This window comes from Harpia harpyja, chromosome 13, assembly GCF_026419915.1.
Source record: "Harpia harpyja isolate bHarHar1 chromosome 13, bHarHar1 primary haplotype, whole genome shotgun sequence".
NCBI classification, from domain to species: Eukaryota; Metazoa; Chordata; class Aves; order Accipitriformes; family Accipitridae; genus Harpia; species Harpia harpyja.
The window spans coordinates 30275179-30294112 of NC_068952.1; the positions used below are offsets into that span (position 1 = coordinate 30275179).

The 18934-nt window shown below is 42.3% G+C and overlaps 2 protein-coding genes across 10 annotated transcripts in view; one reads left to right on the forward strand and one right to left on the reverse strand.

Moving 5' to 3' along the window:
• Positions 1 to 3882, forward strand: part of AKT3 (AKT serine/threonine kinase 3) — a 160610-nt gene extending 156728 nt beyond the window's left edge. For all 3 annotated transcript variants that reach the window (XM_052806475.1, XM_052806476.1, XM_052806474.1), the window contains one exon: positions 186 to 3882. In XM_052806475.1, coding sequence (XP_052662435.1) covers positions 186 to 271 — 86 coding nt within the window. In that variant the 3' untranslated portion in view covers positions 272 to 3882. The remainder of the gene's footprint in view (positions 1 to 185) is intronic.
• Positions 3883 to 6635: 2753 nt separating this feature from the next.
• SDCCAG8 (SHH signaling and ciliogenesis regulator SDCCAG8) overlaps positions 6636 to 18934 on the reverse strand; it is a 116599-nt gene continuing 104300 nt past the window's right edge. For 4 of the 7 annotated variants that reach the window (XM_052806468.1, XM_052806465.1, XM_052806470.1 and 1 more), the window contains 3 exons: positions 13727 to 13853; positions 11711 to 11792; positions 6636 to 6977 (listed from right to left, as the gene is read on the reverse strand). In XM_052806468.1, the coding sequence (XP_052662428.1) occupies positions 11727 to 11792; positions 13727 to 13853 (193 nt within the window). In that variant the 3' untranslated portion in view covers positions 6636 to 6977; positions 11711 to 11726. Of the gene's footprint in view, positions 6978 to 11706; positions 11793 to 13721; positions 13854 to 18934 lie in introns of those variants that run through there. The other 3 variants (XM_052806466.1, XM_052806467.1, XM_052806473.1) reach the window with 3 other exon arrangements.

The following is an 18934-nucleotide window of genomic DNA, read 5'->3' on the forward strand; positions in this document are numbered from 1 at the left end:
TTGAAAGGATATCCTTTCAGTGAGCATCATTCTACTGTATAAGAATAAGCTTACGTGACTGAAGTCTTACTTTAACTTGAGCCTTTAACTTCAGCATTGAACCCTGAAAGATGTACTGTGTATGAGGTGAATAATAAAATTTTTTTGCAAATATAATGACATTTTGAACCTCTCCCTTAATACAGATGACGAGGATGGTATGGACTGCATGGACAATGAGAGACGGCCGCATTTCCCCCAGTTTTCCTACTCTGCAAGTGGACGAGAATAACTTTTTTGTTCTGCTGCTTCACTGTCATCTTAGGTTTATCACTGAAAATGATTCCTGAACATCACCACCAGTACTAGATGCTATTTAAGATAGCAGGGGCACTTTCAGAGACCATTCCAAATTGAACAAGTCTCTTTCCCAAACCTACCTAAAATCCATTTTGGTTTTGCATGAAATATGAGATTTTCTCTACTACGCTCTCCTGCTGTTGCTGCTGCCCACAGTCTCAGTATAATAGCAACGTCAAGAAGTTACTAACAGTTTCTTTGAAGGTAGATGACTTGACTTCAGCATTGTACACTTTGTGCACAAGTAGTCATCTATTTTTCCTCACAGTGGAGGCTAAACAAAAAATGTCTTGGTCCAGCTTATCTTCTTCCAGAATATGAATCAAAATTGTAATTAGTCTAAAAAGACTAGTCTATAACATTTTCTTGCATCTGTTTGTGCTGGTTAGAACAAGGAAACATAGGGGTGGTGATGTACATATGCAAGGTTTTTGTTAGGCATATCATTACTTGAAGCAGGTCTCTGTCATTAACATCTGGCTGGAATTTGTTTGGGAAACGTTTGAGAGAAGGACTTAAACTGTTGATATATATAAATATATATATATATTATTTTTTAATTACTGTTGGATACTACAGAAGAAGCAGAAGGGCTGGGCTCACCCAGCCTGCCACTTAGAACTTCCAGGTTCATGTGCAATCATGGAGAATCGAACATTATACATGCAAGAAATGAAGGCATAAAAGCAGCAGTTGAAGTTGTTTAAGGGGTCTTATAATTTACACCAGATAACATCTTTCTCATGCTTTTCTTTTTCTTTCATGATATACATCACCTCTGATGGCTGAAGAATGTAGACAGGCATAATGGTATTGCTTTTCACCAAAATGTGTGCACCAAGGTAAACAGGTGTTTGCCTTACTTGTTTTTATTTTGAGTTTGTGAATTAGCTTTTTCTCCAGGTGTTTAACTCTGAATATTCTTTTTCTTTTTTTCTTTTTTTTTTTTTTTTTTGGTTATACTGCAGTAGTATTTATTTTTAGAGATAAGGATTGTATGTGTCATGTTTGCAAATGCTGCTACATCTTGGATAGAACAGGCTTATAGCAGTTAATTTTGTAATATATGGAAGGACTGTACAAGCTGAAGGGAATAATGCACTTTTCTCCCTTGTGGAAATTTTAACAAGGCTCTGAAATTGTACATACTGCTTAGAATCAGATTTTTGTGAATGAAATACTGTCTTTTAATTGTTTGGCAGTGGAGGTGAGGAATTCCAACTTCATGTGCCAAAGGGTTAAAAACAGACAGACAAAACCCCTACATCTTGTGCTCCATTGAGGATAAATGTAATGTAAGAGCCTGACAGCACAATAGAAAATTTCTTTTCTATATGAAGGAACTGTATTTGAACAACGAGACCATATTGATTACAAGAATAGCACTTTATTTTAATAATTAAAATAGTAAATTTCTGGGATCAGCCATTCTCAAGGGAGGTTTGCCCTCAACCAAAAGAGTCCCGAAACCCAGCATGTTACCGTGGTACCCGATTGACTGAATTTAAAACATCACGAGAAACGTTCCACTGATAGGAGGATGTCTTTCCATTTCCAAAGGTCTGTATCTAACAGAACATGTGCATAAACTTTAGCTTTGATCTTCAGCAATGATAATCTTAATAATAAACCCTTTGGTGCTAGGAGTCGGGACACGACGCCGTGCAGTGATAGCATGCATGTGCCCTTGCTAACGACATCTGAAAACCCTGACTCCACAGGATTATCATTTGAAGTATCTCTGTGTTCGGATCTTGTTAGCTCCCATGAAGACTGTGATATCGCAGAGTATTACTGGTTGCGATGTGTGAATGAGTAGATGAGTCTGAAAGGAGAGATGTTCCTAAGCAGATGCCTTAGCCTCTTGATGTGGAAAGTTGAGTGCCCTAGCATGAAGCCCACTGCTGGCAGTGCATGTGCTAGGACGGTCAAGGGGTAGATGGGCATTTTTAGCAAGGCAGCTAAAGACGCAGACTAATTTACACAATTTTTCATGTTTTGTGTTTTATCTTCAGTAGTGGATGGATAATCAGTCAGAAATGTATCATGATGTATATTCTAACTACATAGGATCTCATTCTGTCACCTTGTAACACTAAACACGTGTAGAGATTATCCCTCTGCAGAGAGAGAGGAGCACAGCAAATGCATTGCAGGTCTGTTCTGCACCGGTAGCGTGGAGGTGTCTACACTGACACAGTGAGTGAGTGACTGAAATAACCGATGGGCATTAATTAGTTCTCTGCAAAGGCCTCGTACTTACAGACTAAAACTATGGTGATTCAAAATCTGTGTTATATGCCTGTGTTTTTTTCCTCCTGTGTTTTCAGCTTGTAATAGCAATAAGTTTCTTGACACAGGGCACCTCTAGCTAATGACCAACTGGCACCGTGCCTCTGGCCAGCCGTTCCTCGTGTGCAGAAGAAACCCTGTGGTTAGCTCACCATCGCGTAGCTAGTTAGAATGCAGTTTGCAGTAAATATCTGTCAGTGAATTATTTGAAAACCTTTTAAGACTTCACTTTGCATTGTATTGTCTGCCTTCCAAAACATTCATTGATCAAGTTTATGCTAGAGAGAGAGTCAGCGGCCACTTTGTGCCACCCAGGGTTGGGGGATTCTCTCTCTTACCAGTGTTAGAAACGGATGAAAGACAAATGGGCGAGCGGTGCTGAGAGAAACTTTTGAAGCTCTTCTTTTGCTGTTCGCAGTTGTGGTTGGATTTGGACAGGAGGTGGTGGCTGGTTACCTTGGCGAGCCTTTCGAGCACAGTACATTTCAGACTTTGACTCCAGCTTGTACTGACTTCCATGATGTACAGTATGCCCTCTTGTACTGCAGCCATCTCGGAGGATATAGGTCATTTCTGTTTGGATTTTGGCAGTTTTGCACACAACTTCGCTTTCCACACTAATCCATCTCCCAGTACATTCCTGTTGCTTAAAGAACATTTATTCCAGTATTGTTTTATGTTTTTTTTCCATCTTTACTTGCGGCTTCTTAAAGCTGACTGTTCTTGCAGGGGCCATGTGCTTCTCCTAGAGTACAAAAGTAAGGTCTTTCCTTACTAACTGCAGGGTCTATATATTACACCTCAATGTACACACTTTGCTGCTACTGTTTGTACTGTCTACAGTAGAATTTCCTTATCTTGCTCCTGGTAGTGCATTACAGGCAAGCATGAAATGTAAAGTATTTATTTAAATAAAAACCTCTAAATTGGTAATTGAATTACCTCCCTGTAGCTTTAGAGTTTGTGACATTTCTTGACCTTGCTAGTTCTTTCATTAGATCCATGCAAGATCTAGTCATATGGTTAAGGATATTAAGCAGACACAACTATGAACCCAAGAAACCGTATTACTGTTGGTCATACTTAAACTGTTTATTTCCTTAAGTATATGACCCACAAGGATGTGAAATAACTACAAGAAACTGTTTTTGTACACTGTACATCCTTAGTATTTTTACACGTATATGATAGGGATGCACATTATTTTCCTTCGTACAGACAGCTTAAATAAAGCACTATGTCAATCTGCTACTTCTGTGTTTTTTAATGCTAATTTGTTCTGGAGGTTTGTAAATATATATATATATGTTCAAGCTTGCCACAAAGGACGTATTTTTTTATATCTGCACATTACTATTAAATATCTTAGAGGATAAAATTCCTAAGTTGTTCTGTGTCAGAGAAAGAAAAACAGAAATGAGAAGGCTATATTGCAGATTACAAAAGATTTCTCGAGTTTTGGGTTAAATCTTTACTTCATATTTTAAAGTAATTTTATATAGGTTAGATGTTTCAATCCTGAAATGCACAAAGAATTTACTTAATTTCTTCTTACAAGAAAATGTACATCGTTATTTTTTTATCACTGTATATATAATGATCTGTGCATGTTTAGTTACAAGTTTTATTTGCTGTGAAGTCCTAGTGATAACTGTAACTCACTGTGACGTATTTCAAATACCGGGTGATCAGTTTCAGCTTGTAAATTATGAAGTTACAGTATTGTCAAAAAAAAAAGTTTTTATGACTGAGCAAGATGTATCTGTGCTTTGGACCAAGGCTATTTCCATACAGGTGGTTCATGTTAACTCTATGAGGTGTATGTCACTTGCAAAAGTAAATTTGGGTTACGCTTTTCAAGTAATGATTACACAGGGCTGTGTTCCTGTCAGAACACCCATGATTTAAGGGATTTGTCATCTAATGAAAGTCAGAGCCTCACATCCCATAGCTAGGTAATGTGTTAGGGTAAGGAGAGGAAGGAATGGGAAGGTGGGATTTGCAGGGCACCTCGCAGTGGGACTCTTTGAAGCCCGCAAGCTGGTCCAGGGCTGTTGGAACCAGCCGCTCAGGAGGGCTGAGTGTCCCTAAAGCAGTCGGTCATCTGGGTTTTAGCTCAGTTCTCAGACATGGATGCTTCCCTGGAGTAGAGGTGCTTCATCCAGGTCTCAGGTTTTTGGGGTTTTTTTTTTCCTTCTCTTTTTTCTCCCCTGCCTTGCAATAGGAAAGAGTGTGAGACAGCCAGCCAGCCGTTAGTTAGTTCAGAGACACTAGGAGATGAGTGACCAGGACTGGGCTGCAGCAGCAGCAGGACTGTCTGGTCAGGCTGCGTCCCATGTCGCGGGATCACCCTCTGGCAGCAGACATGGGATTTCCTGGATTTGATCGCCTGGTCTGATGCGTGTAAACTTTGTAAAACTAAGCATTTTGTGCCTAAGTAGAAGCAGGGCTGGGGGGAGGGGAACATCAGACAGGTAGACCTGGTGCTCTCTGTGCTTAATGACTAATTAATTGCTACAAAGTTGAGTAGCTGCTGCAGGGAAACCGATTCCTTCTAGACTCCCGGCAACATGATGAATTGAGCCTACACCTGGGATGAGTATGAAAACCTCCTTCCAGCTGGGTCTACTCGCAGCCCAGGATGCTTCCTTGAAATCAGACAGGTCTGTGCAGGCGGGTGGCCAGCAGCTGTGCTCTGCACGGAGCCACCAGAAGCCACCTGGTAGGTGAGGCAGGTCCAGAAAGGTTGAGGGTCCAGCTGTGCCTCAGGCTGGGGTAGGGCAGCTCCAGGATCTCAATGAAGCCAAAGCGTTGGGGCTAGGTGCCCAAGTTCCTGCGCACGCGTAGCCTATGGGCGCTTTCTTCTATTTCAACACAGATTTATGCTGTGGAATAATAAAAAATAAATTTAAAAAAAAAGTTTGCATATTGCTACATTGATAAATGTATATTCTTACCTGTGTAGCCATCTATAAAGTAGTGATACTTAAAAAATTGTCAGCCTGATTACTGTGGAAAACCCAGAGTTCAACTAGAGAGGACTTTTCTTCATCGGGCTTTCTCGTCCCTAAAGACCTGAGGCCATTTTAAGCATGTTTATTGTCATACTGGTGAAGCAGTTCAGGGAGGCGATCAGATGTGTTTGGCAGTTTAATATGGCAGGAAATTGACATAGGGAGGAGAAACCACTTTGATGTTAGGGCTGTACCACTAATAATTCTTAAAATACAAGGGAAGGAAAGATTGTGTCCCACAGCAAATGGTAACTTATTGCATCTGTTGTTACTCCTAGTTTTGTTACATTTTATGTGTTCATGCTGGCTGAGGTCGCTTTATTAATGGGGAACTCCTTTGCACTGGTTTTCACCTTTACTAGTGCAATTCTACAGCTACACTGAAGATAATAGGTGTAGAAACTTTTTTCTTAAGTATGTATGTACTTAGTTTATCCTGCACTAGTTAGCAAAAGATTCAGATAAATTCTTTCTGAAACAGTAAGTAACTTTTAAAAACACAAGTGTGCGGTTAACCAGAAAAAACCCTCCCCATGTATCCTCCAAATGTTTTCAGTTCAAGAATTTGAAGCCAAGTTCAGCTGGTGCCCATCCCTGAGGCTGCTAAATATTTGCTGGTGGAACAGTCTAGCATCACCACTTCGGTGTTGAGAGCCAGGCACCTCACTTCAAGGCTAATCTGTACTAAGGGTTCCTTTCCCTTAAAGGCTGTATCCATACTTGCCCCATGGAAATTCTTCCACTTTATATGGAATATTTCTCAGCCATTCTTGGGCTTTTCTGATGGATAAGTAGTTATTGGGACTCCCACTTCTGTATAAAAAGTGACAAATACCTTGTAAAAATAAAAGTTCGCAGGTAGATTTTGGTAATGAGGTTATAAAGAGGAGCGCAGCATGCTTGTGCAGGATTTACTTACAAACAGCCCCCTTCCCCCTCCTGCCCATGCACATGCTCTCCCTTGAATTCAGAAGGACAGAACAAGAAAAGTAAGAATCCAATTAAGTTTATTGGTATTTCAGTCTGTAAATAAGACATCTATGTTCAATTATAAAAATAGATAAAAACAGTATATAAAAAATCATACAAATTATGGATTAAGTCCACACTATGTAATAGCTGTTAGAACTGCCTTGCAAGCCTAGTCTTTTCAGAAAAATCTCAGCTGTCTTCCTAGAAAGTTTGGTAGGCTGGTAAGGCTTCAAAATATTTGTGATTCTGTAGTTAAAAAGAAATAGAAACCAACTGAAATTAGCCAGCAAGTGTGCCTGCTTTCTGCAGAGGTGTCTTTGGGTGAGCCTCAGACAAGGTTCAGCCAGGTGCAGAGCAGACCTGAAAGATAAAAGAGACGGGCGTGTTAAGTAAGTAAGTAGTCTGTATCGCATTGCTTGTGTTTCTTATTTGTGTCACTTCAGCCTGCAGATGAGTTCTTAGAAGTACAGAAATGGTTAAGACTGTGGTAATGCAATGTAAACAAGTGCTGTTTCAAAGCCTGCGCTTCCTGCAGGCCTGCTGTCCTCGCCTCTTTCTAAGATCAGAAGTCTTACAGGTAGCAAGAACAAGAGCTATTTGATTTCTGAAAAACAGGATCTCCATGAGCTTTAGACATGGCTTATGTTTAGCAGTAAATAACTGAGCTCTTGTTTTGGGGCACGTCTAAGATCCTGCCCCTTCTCCTTTCCAGGAAGGAGGCGGCAGGTTTGTGCCAGAGAGTGTTTACTGTGAATTGTACAGCGTGTGTGTGGGGTGGGCAGCTGCAGCAAAACGGGAAGCTGGGGCCTGGGTGCTGGTAGGAAACCTCTGGTGAGAAGGCTAATTTGCAGTTTCGAACCTCTTGCATAGCTGTTGTTTGTGCTTCCTCAGTAGCACTTCAGGACTGAATTCAGAGTGAGACATCAAACTCTATTGGAGCTGGGGGAGCCACCTAGAGTTAAGCCACTGGAGTTCTAAAATTTGAATTTAAGAGATGTAAATGACCTCAAATAAAAATAAACTTTCTACTTTGGCTGGTTTTGCATTAGAAGACTAAAGGGTTTTGCTTCCACCCCCCCACCCCCCCCCCACCCTTAGTTGGTAAGGCAATTAGGGCTGAGTTAAAAAAGGAGAATTTATGAAGCTGCAGTTCATTAAAGAATTAATTAAAAACAATAACATGGTACTTTTTCCCCCAAAATACATGCACCAGCACCAACTGCTACAGTTGTGCCTGCAACCAGTGCAAGGAAAAATGAACTATGGCCACAGAAAGCCTTGGGGCTTAAATTCTGTTAGTGACAGCCAGAGGAAACCTACTCCATGGTGCAGTAACCCCTGGCATTACGGCCAGCATTTGAGCACAGGCAGAAGATTAAGGCAAAAAGCTGCCCAAACACTCACCTCCTGAAGAAGTCTCATGGCAATTGTTGCTGTTGTGGGTGGCTTACAACATCCCCAACCAGCCCCTGCCTCTGCCACGCAGGTGCCGTTGCTGGCCCAGTTAGCCTGGCAGGCTCACTCACTGCTCTCCCTCCTCACTACAAAAGCGAGCGTGCTGAGCGGTACCCCAAGGTAGAGACCCCCCCCTCCTTTTTAGGCACCCCTTTTCAGACAGTAGCATTTCGTACCACCAAACTTCAAAACATTTCTACCCTGGAAATGTCATACTGACATATGTGCATCTAGCTCGAAAGCTGTCGTTCTCTTCTTGTCACCTACAGCCACAAGAAAGGTCTCATTAGCCCTGCCTGAATGCACGTAAACCAGTCAGGTACCAATACTTCCACCCCAAAGCCTTGGGGTGCCTACATGTCTTTCATCACCAGTTACCCAGTGCTAATGCTTTGCGAGATGCTGAACCTCAGCTTGATTGACAAAGTAAGCATTGCTCCTGGCCTCACCTGCTTTAAAAAGAAAGCACAAATACTGGCAGAGTCTCCGTGTACCCCGCTATTCCAACAGCCTGGATGCTAAAGCAGTTCGCTGACTAAATGGACACAGATCTGTCACTCATAATGTCCAAGTAACTGGCAGATGGTCACTGGATAGTCAGGGGCAGGGGCCTTTCCCATCTTCAAGTCTCTCCTCCTCCCAGCAGTACTTCTTTGGTATTCAGCGAGCAGACCTCTGCAGCACAGACTGCCCAGGTTCCTCCTGACACTCCCTCCTCCCCTCAGCAGCATCTGTTTTAACTCGTGGTTGGGTATTCTTAGGTGTATGGGTTGGAAGTTTTTGTAAGAGCAGAACCATGGACATCTGAATGGCTTAATTGCTGTTAACTATACTCATAACGGAGGGGAGAGGAGCCACTAGCTTCCTGTCTGGTTAGAAAGCACTTGGGTTGCTTAGGTGCCTCAGTCCTCATTTGCGCAGCTGCAAAACCCGCAGTGGAACTCTCGGGAGGGCCAAGCTTAGATTCTGAGCTGCTCCCCAGCTTTGCCCACTGGCCAGACACCACACAGGAGGTACAGGCCTCCTACAGCTGCAGATTCACAAAGCTAAATACTAGGTGATGCAGCACTTAAGTGTCATGTCAGGGCAGTCAAGACATCAAGCAGAGGTCTACCTGTATCCATCCACTCCTGTCATAACTCTCATCGTCTCTGACTAAACTCCATCCAAGGAATAATGAAGACCTTCCTTTCACCTGCTTAAAAAAACCAAAACAAAAAACCCACCCCAAAACAACTACCAACCCCTGTCTGTGGAACATCATCAGCCGCTACAAACACCTGGCAGAGGCACTATTTTTGTGCATTAAGACTACGCTAAAAAAAAAAAAAAAAAAAGCTCTCTCCCCAATAACCTACAGTCTTCAGGTCTCCTGAAGAACCATTGAGGGCCATGTAAAGATCAGCCTGAATCACTTCTGACATCAGAGATGGATGAACTACTTGTTTTCTGGACATAAAGCTCCCCTTCTGTAACATATAATGAAAAAAAAAAGCAAACGGGGCACTTGGGAGCACATCAAGCACTCCATTGGCTGCTGGGACCTCACTGAAAATTCATGCTGATGTAAGAAAACAAAACCACTGCTCAGGAACAGCTATAATTCTGACAGTACCTCCCACTGAGCGACTAGAGGGGCGAGGGTGGGAATATAGTCATGGGTGAGTATACTTCAACTGCTATTTGAAAGAAAGTCGGTTTGTTCACAGACATGCTCACTGTGAAAAAGACATCTGTAATGAGGGAAGAGATGGTTTTAGTGGCTCAGCCATACGGACAGCACAGGGAGAGCATGGGTTCCTGCCAGGGAGGGGCTGGCTTGCAGGAAGAGATCTTCGGGGGGAAGGCAGAGCAGCAGCGTATGACAACGAGAGCCCTAGCTGGAGTTAATCCCCAAGGTCCGAATCCTGTCAGTCTGCACTCTCGCTGGCTCAGCTGGCTGGCAACCCCTTTGGCAGCCGGGGTCTGCGAGGGGATTAGCAACCCGGACAAACACTTATTTCTGTCACACACTGATGGACAGCAAGGCAGATCCTGCAAGTGAGGAGCAACCCAGCTTTCAGAAACATACTCATACTGGGTGGGCAGGGCTGAGGTCTCCAGTAATCTCAGTTTAGGTGTTTGCTTGCTATACTACGCTGATTTGTATTTAGTAGTTATATAGGAGGAGAGCTAAATATCTCTTGCTCTCCTGACTTGGAGCAAGTTGCAATGTAAGAGAGACTTTCAATGGTAGAAACTCAAAACTTCAATATTCAGAAAACTTTCAAAATGAGAAGTGTAAATCCCATAATTAAACTTTTGATTACCTTTACGTGGACCTGAATAAGTTATGCTCTACACCATTACCAAATATTAGTGCCATCTATTAAATACAGAGCCCATGCTGTAAGGTCAGGCCACATTATCATACTCGTCCTTTTTAGCTCTCTGAAAATGAAAATTACAGTGTGAGCATCTTCATCATGTTATAGGCAGGTAGTTACTCTGAAATAATACTGAACTTCTTTCAGTAATAGGAGATTTAACATTACTATTTTAAAAACATGTAATTCACTGCCGAGAATGAGAAAGATGTTTTGAAAACTGTGGTATTTGTCTTGGTTACTCCTCCAACAAGGATGTTAAAAGCTTTTAACTCATGTTGCCTGTAAGGGAATTCAGCATGTAGCAGGATCAGGTATTTCTTTTATGATGACTTTTTTTTCATTCACTTTAAAACCCAGAATTTTCCTTACAGTGTCAAATGAGTTCTCCATGAAAAACAGACTCTCAACACACCAGAATGTAGCTGGATTTAAAGACATATCTTTTTTTTTTTTTCCCTATTTCTTCCTTCCTTCCTTCCTCCGCCCCGTACAGCAAACACTACCACTAGAAATAAAAATTGCAGTGGAAGCAACCTGAGTTTTAAAAAACAAATCCTATGAAGGTTATACGTTTGTCAGTGGTTTTGTTTTTTTTTCTCTAGGTCAGCTAGATTAAAACAAATGACGCAATTTTAAAATTTGTGACTTTTAAATTAAAGTTAACCCCCCCAAAAGTAACTCTTACAAGGCAATAGGAACAGCTATAACTATGTAGCAGTACTGTAACTGCAACAGCACTGCTCCAAATACAGTTGTTTATATAATCTTTCATTCAACATGACACTAGGTTTTATGATCTGTTACAGAACAAATTGTAGCCTTTCTGAAGAAATAGAGAAGATTCTGCTTCCTCAGAAGGAAAATACTACCGGAAGTGACAAAACTAACCAATTCCAAATCAAAAGGCAAACACCCAGTGATAAGCCAGACCAAAAAGTGCCTATGGTAAAATCTGAGTTCTTCTAGAAGTTCCCACCTTCCTAAGAGTTGTCCCCCTTTCCCTCCAATTTAAATCTTTAAGATTTTTTTCTTTTTAAATTCTGTCACATAAACCTGTCTTTGCTGTGGAGTGCTTGTCCTGAATTTTTAAATGCTTAAAAAAAACAAACACAAAAAGCTCCAACAATTTCAAACCCAAAAATGTTTCAAACACTTCTCTCTTTTGTCTTGAAGTGTTTGCCAGATTCAGCCCACATCTGCAAATAGTTTTAGTCCTCCTTTCCTCTCCCTCCCCTCTCTCTATATATAGGATATAGAAAAAATACCTACTTCTGCTCATTTCTCTTTATCCATCCAGGTTTTTACTTGATTCCATCTGTGTCCTGTTTGAGATCTGCATCCCATTTTTTTCCTGAAATATGCAACTGCAGTTACTAGTGGCTTATGTTCCAAGATACAATAGCACATTTAGGTTAGTGTATTTTACATCATTTTTAAAAGATGAGGTATGATTGACTTCTCCCCCCCCCAAAAGATTATAAAGGAGAACTCTTGAACAATACAGTAAAATGTGGAATATGATGTCACTTTCACCTTTGATCAACACTGATTCTGCAATTGATTTTTTTTTAAATTTATTTCTACACTAACTACATACATCTTTCTGTAGTTAAAATCTCCCATTTATGGTGAACTGTTCTTTAGTTTTCTTAAACCAATTGTCTGATATTCCAGGCAGCTCTTTTGGGCTGAATTCCAATTCCCAGAGAACCCCCGTTGCTTTAAATAGCTGCAGATAGATTTTTAGGACTCATTTTGTAATGATTTTTTTATATCATTCTTCTTTTCTGAGTGTTTTCATGTTAAAAAGTATCCTCTGGAGCACAATTAACTTGTAGTGAACATAAAGAAGGAAGCTTTTGCCAGTCAAGTCTTGATAGAAGTATAATATCCGAATGATTTTTTCCTCTTTTGTATGATTTTTGTACTTCTGCCCAACTTCATAAAAGCACACTCACTTCTGGATAAAATAGATTATCAATAACAAACTCCCTGTGGACCATGTAAAGTCTGTTCACATTACCAAGAGTGCTTCCTTTAAAACAGAAATGTTAATTTTCTCTTCTGAACCATCACCTTCTTTTAAACTATCTTATAGAGAGAACAGTATGGTTGCCCTGAAATTTGCCAGTAGTTACTACATGCTGATAACCTTACACTATCTTGAGCTACCAAGTTTGTCTACTACAACAGGAAATCCTGTAAAACCAAACACACTGACATGATTAAAGGCATAACAAAGTATGGATTTTATTCTCCTAGGTTAAACGTTTACTAAATTCTACAGCTAAAAAGCCTATGGAAAATAGTATGATTTAAATATTTTAAAGTTCTAAGATGATTCATGTTCTGTTTACTGCTAGGTGTGCTACTGGACTAAATTTCCTACACTGAATGTCTTGTTACCTTGTTAACAGAACTCACAGTTATCCTGGGCAAACTCACTAGTTTGCAAGTTAGGAAACATCATGCTGTGGTTGAAATAGTTCCATTTACTTAGTCACAAAACAAGGGTTTGATTATTTGATAGTTTTACTGAAAACCTCATTCTGTGCTTGTCAGTTCTCCCTCTTCTTTTTCTGAAGCAAGTAAAAGAAAGACAAAGAAAAAAACAAACCATGCAGCCCTCTCCCAAAGCACTGACTGACTGAAGAACAGTGGCCAAAAACCCCAGCAACAACAGCCCATGGGAAGCCACAGCTTCCTGGAGACCGCTGAAACCAAGAGTCAGTCCTGCTAGAGACACAGTGCAGTGATTAGTGCTCAGGCAGACTGATTTCACGTTCACCATCTCACACTTGGGTGAGTGGAAGGAGCAGCAGGAGAGATAAATGACTTTTAAAAATCAGGGGAAAAAAAATCATGAAGTGGTAGGGGGATTTAAGTCTGACAAATGCCAGCAAAAAGCTCAAAGAAATTATCAACATCAAGCTACTGTTCAAACATTAATGCTGTTAAAGAACAGATTTCCCTTTTCTCTGAAAAAGGAACACAAAATCTTCTGATAAGAAAGCTAGAAGCTGTCACCAAGAATAACTTCTGCTGGTTTATTGTTGCTTCAAAACACTTCCGTCATTTAGTTTAGGTTTAAGTGAGACTCGGGTCCAGCTACCAGTCTCAGTTTCCAATTGCATAGATTTTTATTTTATTTTTTTCAGAAAGTAATGCCTCATTTAAAACAACAGCAGCAACAAAATCCAACTGCTGAAATAAGACTGCTGGCAGATTTCTCTGCTAAAGCTGCAGAATATTCCCCTCAGACTTTCTTTTCTTTTGGCACAGTACCTGTGTTCGCAGAAACTGCACCTCTTCTGTAAGCAGCTGCTTCTCTTTGAAGAGCTGATTCTGTTTGTTGAGCAACTCCACTAACTGCTGGGCAGTGGCCTGGCAGTGCTTGTCAAGCTGCTGTAACCTGGAAAAAAATAGATAAAAGGGTTGCAGAGCATCTGAAGTTGGAGTTCATGGTAGAAGCTTTGGTGTTTGCACTGGCAGGTGCAGCTCCCAGAAGACAGAGCTCAGTCTGGTGGTTGGGCTGAGACTAAAGTATTACTCCTAGGATGGGCATTCAATATGTTTTATCTTCACACTTTAAACAAGCACTTTTAAAGGTTTGCACTTCCAATTTAGAAGCCTTATCACAACATGACAGCAAACTTGCTTTGCCATTAAGTGACATCAGTAAAAACTGCAGGACTGCATCCTGATGCCTGTAGGTAACTAAGCAAGCTGCACACTCTGTAGCTGCTTCAATAACCATGTTCCTGAAACACACACACTAGCCCAGATTATAAATCCAAATACCCTAACCCCCTGACAAACTGGACCTGAAGTGACAAAAACTTTTGTTTTCTGTCCACTGCTCTTTGCAACCTGGTCAATGTTCAAAACTTGTTACAGAACGCAACATTTATTTCAAGTAAGCTTAGTGTTAATTAAGCATGTCAGTGTAGATCCTTTAATAGTGTAACAGGGATTCCTGGGGAAGGATGTTAAGAGTCCATCACTCCAAAGGTCCTCCTCATTGGTGGCTGCAAAACAGAGGGAACAAGCTGGCAGGTATCAGAAGGAACACACAGAGGCCTTTTGCTTACACTTGAAAAAGAAGTGTCCGAGTTGGGACAGCACTGCTATCGACAGGGCAACCGCACCTTTACTTCTTTAATTGCAAAAGCCGGTATGGCTTGTTATGTCCCTAGTGACTGTTTATTACTCCTGCCATGAAAAAATTAAAAAGTCTGCTTGGGACCTGTAGCATGGGATGTAAACACAAAGAAGCTGGAAATTGTGTTTTTACATTAAATGCATTTCACTCTTTAAATAGAAATGTCTTTCATTAGAGGTCCTTTCAGATATCTTAGAAGCTTCTTGTCTTTAAATAACAGTACTCTAGAGAAAAACCTACACATCTAAACACTATGCACTTAGGGAGCATGAACCGACTCTGTTTTTGTCAAGATTAGTTCTGGATCTAAACTTTGCACTTGCTTTTGTAAACTATTTCTTGCTCAACATATTGAAATACAGCTTCAGCTGAACAAGGTTTTTAGGTTGTATCTCTTATACAGGCTGTGTTATTAATGAAATTAGTTATACGCTTACAATAAGGCATGTGATTTTTCTGAATCTTTCTACTCTCAGCTCCATGTGGTAGTTTTGACTTGTACAGCTGTCATAACTCAGCTAAGCTAATCACTCTGAATATCCACATTCTTAATCAGGATTGTTCAAATAACTGCATTAGTAAACACCCCCAAATTTCTTGATAAAAAGCTAGGAAAATCTAGCTGAAACAAGATTGCCAAAATCTAGGTCAAAACCACTATTTACTGATCTGTATCTGCCAGCCAACTTCCTTGAAATCAAACTGCAGCAATCAAGTAGCAAACACTGAACGCCCATATTTCATAGCGTCCTGTTACCCCGCTAATGTTTCCTTGCAAAAGGGATTTGAGGAGCTGCAGGACCATCTCCTGGGGATCAGAACAAACCTAGATGCAGCTAGCTGCAAACAGCGACAGCTGGTTGTAAACATCCAATGAAGCAAACAAAACTTCCGCTTTGATAGCACAGGATGGTCTACTGAATACACACTGGGATGCTCTGTGTCTGATTGCACACTCCCTATACCTTCCAAACTATACCGTGTTGGTACAGGAGCTGTTTATGCTTCATTTCTTTACTAAAGGTGATATCGGGGGCACTGAACTTCAAAAAAGCAAAGCAGAACTCCCCCACACAAAACCCCCACCCTTGTACTGTTCTTTGTTTTGTTTTTAAAGATAGTAGCTTTTCTACAAGCATCTTGCTCCCGGGGAGTGCAGAACAATGGTGGTGGTTGCTGGAGGCAACGTCGTAGTTTCAGACTGGAGAGCTGAGTTCTGCTCACTACTTTGCCATTGATTTCCTTTAACTTGAGGAGGATATGTGACCTTACTGTGCTGCTTCATCTGTCGTAAAGACATCTTCCAGTCCTTTATTTCTAGAATACTTATTACTTTATAGCAGTACTGGTAGGGAGGTGTAACTGGGAAGTGCTGTCTTCGGACAGCCAAGGGAAGAACTCCAGTGCTGCCCTACCTATTTAAAGCCTGAGGCTATGAAATCCTCCTCACGCACGAGAGCCAGACTCAACAACTACCAACTACAGTCTGGATTCAGGCCCTTAGAATTGAAGTTTCTGCTGTTTTCTACATTCAATTAATAATTTTCCCATTCTGCTAGTTTTTCAGCCTGTTTTAAGAACAACCATATGGTCTTTGAGAGACCCTCTTGCACAAAATTATTATTGCTGGCAGCTAACGACATAGGTAAGTACATAACCTCCTTGACTCACATCTCTGCAGCAACATGATGAGCACTGCCCATCGCTGTGGTAAGGCCCGTTCCAGCTGGAAGAGCAAATGCTGCTAATGCAGCCCCGAGGAGAGGCCCTTCCCAGGCGTGCCTCTCCTCTCGCAGGGAGAAGGCTCCAGCTAAAGAGCCACCACTTCAGTGCAAGGAACTTCCTCCAGTTCTGGCACCCAGAGAGGAGTCATTTCCAGCTCATGTGAATTTTGCATCAAAACAACACTTTCTACTAGATACTTCCAGGCAGCCTGTGCAAATTTCAAAAACATTACTGGATACAAGCCTTAGCGCGCTCTATTGTAAAGCTCTGTATCCTTTCAGATCATGCAAAGGGTGATTCAGATAAACTACTGTAAATAGAAAAGTCTTTAATTATGGCAATACTACTCAGTTATGCTTTTCTGTTTTGTAACTTCACCACCCACCGTGTTACATTTAGACTGTCCCCTTGAGCAGAGGGAGAAAGATGACACGGGCACTGAGCTGGGTTTGACTAGCAGGCCACAACTTCACTTTTGTCATTTGTATCTGTCTCCATCTCCAGTGCTCGAGTATAGGCTTAATAACATTCCTTTCTACAATTCTGGGTCATGATGGATAAAAGAGGGAGTAGTTCTAGTCAGTGCCGATCTCAGTCTGTGAATTCCCTAATTCTGTCTACCAGTCTGCTCTCCCAAAACTGCTGCCAAGCTGGCCCTTGGTCCGCACACTGGGACTACCAGCCTGCTCTGGTGCATTTAGCTCCCGAGGACAGGCTCTGGGCCCTCTCACAGTATCTGCTATTACGTGTGACATGTGCAGCACAGCCACACATTCCCATATGCATTGTATCTGGCCTGCCTGCTGATCTCGTAAATGATTCAAGATGAGAAATGAACAGCTCCACCCACATTCACTGTACCTCCCATATGTTACAACTGCACATCGTTGCCTGCCATCATTTTTACAACTGGGTGACAGAACCTTCTGCGCATTTTGCTAATACGAGTGAGTGAGGTTGCGCGGTCGCCACGTTCACTTTGGCAACACCACCTACCAGGCAAACGCGTACTGCGTCCTGAGCATCTGAGTGACCACTGTATCCTTGCCCTCCATTCCAAATGAGATCATTTTTCCACCAAAGTGGCAAGATCTGTCCAGCTGGGATGTCGGGTGGCTGCTCCAACTTGGCCTGGGGGTGCTGAAGGACAAGAGCTGAGTCCACGCTCTGTCATGTTACTTCAAGGCACAAGGTGAAGACATGTAGCTCTTGAACCATGTTACGTTTGGACTACTTACAGGACAACCTGGCACTAAGGAATAAGCTCCCATTTAATAGTAATAATAATACCCCACAAATAATTTTCCATTAACCACTAAACCAAAACTCCCATTTCTACATGGAGGCAGGAAAGAAGCAGCTTCATGTGACAAGTGGTACCACAGAGGGAGAACAAGATTGAGGCATCCCAAGATGTGATGAATGCTTCAAGGTAAACGTTTTGCTCTGATTCTCAGTACTTGGAGCACATATGCAGCTTTATGTTAGAAGGGCTCCAAGCCACCTTGCTACTTTGTGCAGCTACAACCTGCAGAAGACTACATCTCTCACTCCGTACAGCAGTAAAATTTGGATCGGAAACTAGGCTATGCTGTAGCCTGCCCAGAAAGGAAATGGAAAAGGATAGATAGGTTTTGTTCCATTTCGACAACTATGGGTAGACAACCACTGCAAGACCCCGCAGAAACTACGTAAAACATCAAACCTAAAGCAGAGCTTTGGCACCAAGGTTGAATTCCACCCAGCAGAATAACCTTCCATTGCATCCAACACCACAAGGCTGGACTAGCGCCCACCATGTTACATTTAGAATGTCCCCTTGTCTGCGGCCTACAGACAAAACCCAAAGCTTCCTTCCTTTCTATAAAGACACGCTGCTAATGCAGGGGCACCCACAAGGCTCCTGCTGCAAGCTCCCTGCCCTGCGGGACTCACAAGTCCATTAATCCGCAGGCAACTGCGAGCAGCGAAGGGAAAAGCTGATACAACCTGTCAGCCCTCCTCTGGGTTTTCAGGTTGATTTGAAAGAAATTAATATGCAAGGATCTGTGGGCAGCGTCCATCCACCCAGCAGCGGGAATCAGTCCTTGACATGGCAGAGGCATTAAAAGATTATTTACTCTTTCAGTACAGTCAGGTTACTGATGTAAAACGTTCACACTCTACTCGGCGGAGCTGAATTTGCTGAAATGGCGCAATTGGATTGCAGCGACCTGCAGCAGCTGAATCACCAAATCCAATAACCGTGCTGCATTTACTGGCACACATCTTAATTAGGTTTTAATACAAGTAATCTGATAACTACTCCTGGCCAGCCAGAGCAGAGCTGTCAGAGCCGAAAGGGCTGTTACCGAGCGGCTCGTCCGGCGCGCTGCGCTGCGGCGCGGCGGCCGCCTCCCCGCTGACCCCAGCGAACCCCCATCTGCCGGTTGCCGCGGCAACGGAGGGCAGCCCCTCCTGCCGAGCGGCGCCCGCGGCCGCCGGGCACCCCGCGGCAAGGCCTGGGGCACCGGCCGCCCGCGGGGGCCACCGGCGGGCGCCGGGGCACGGCTCCTGCTGCCCCCGAAACCACCAAAACCCGGGATCACGCGAATGCGTTCCCGTGC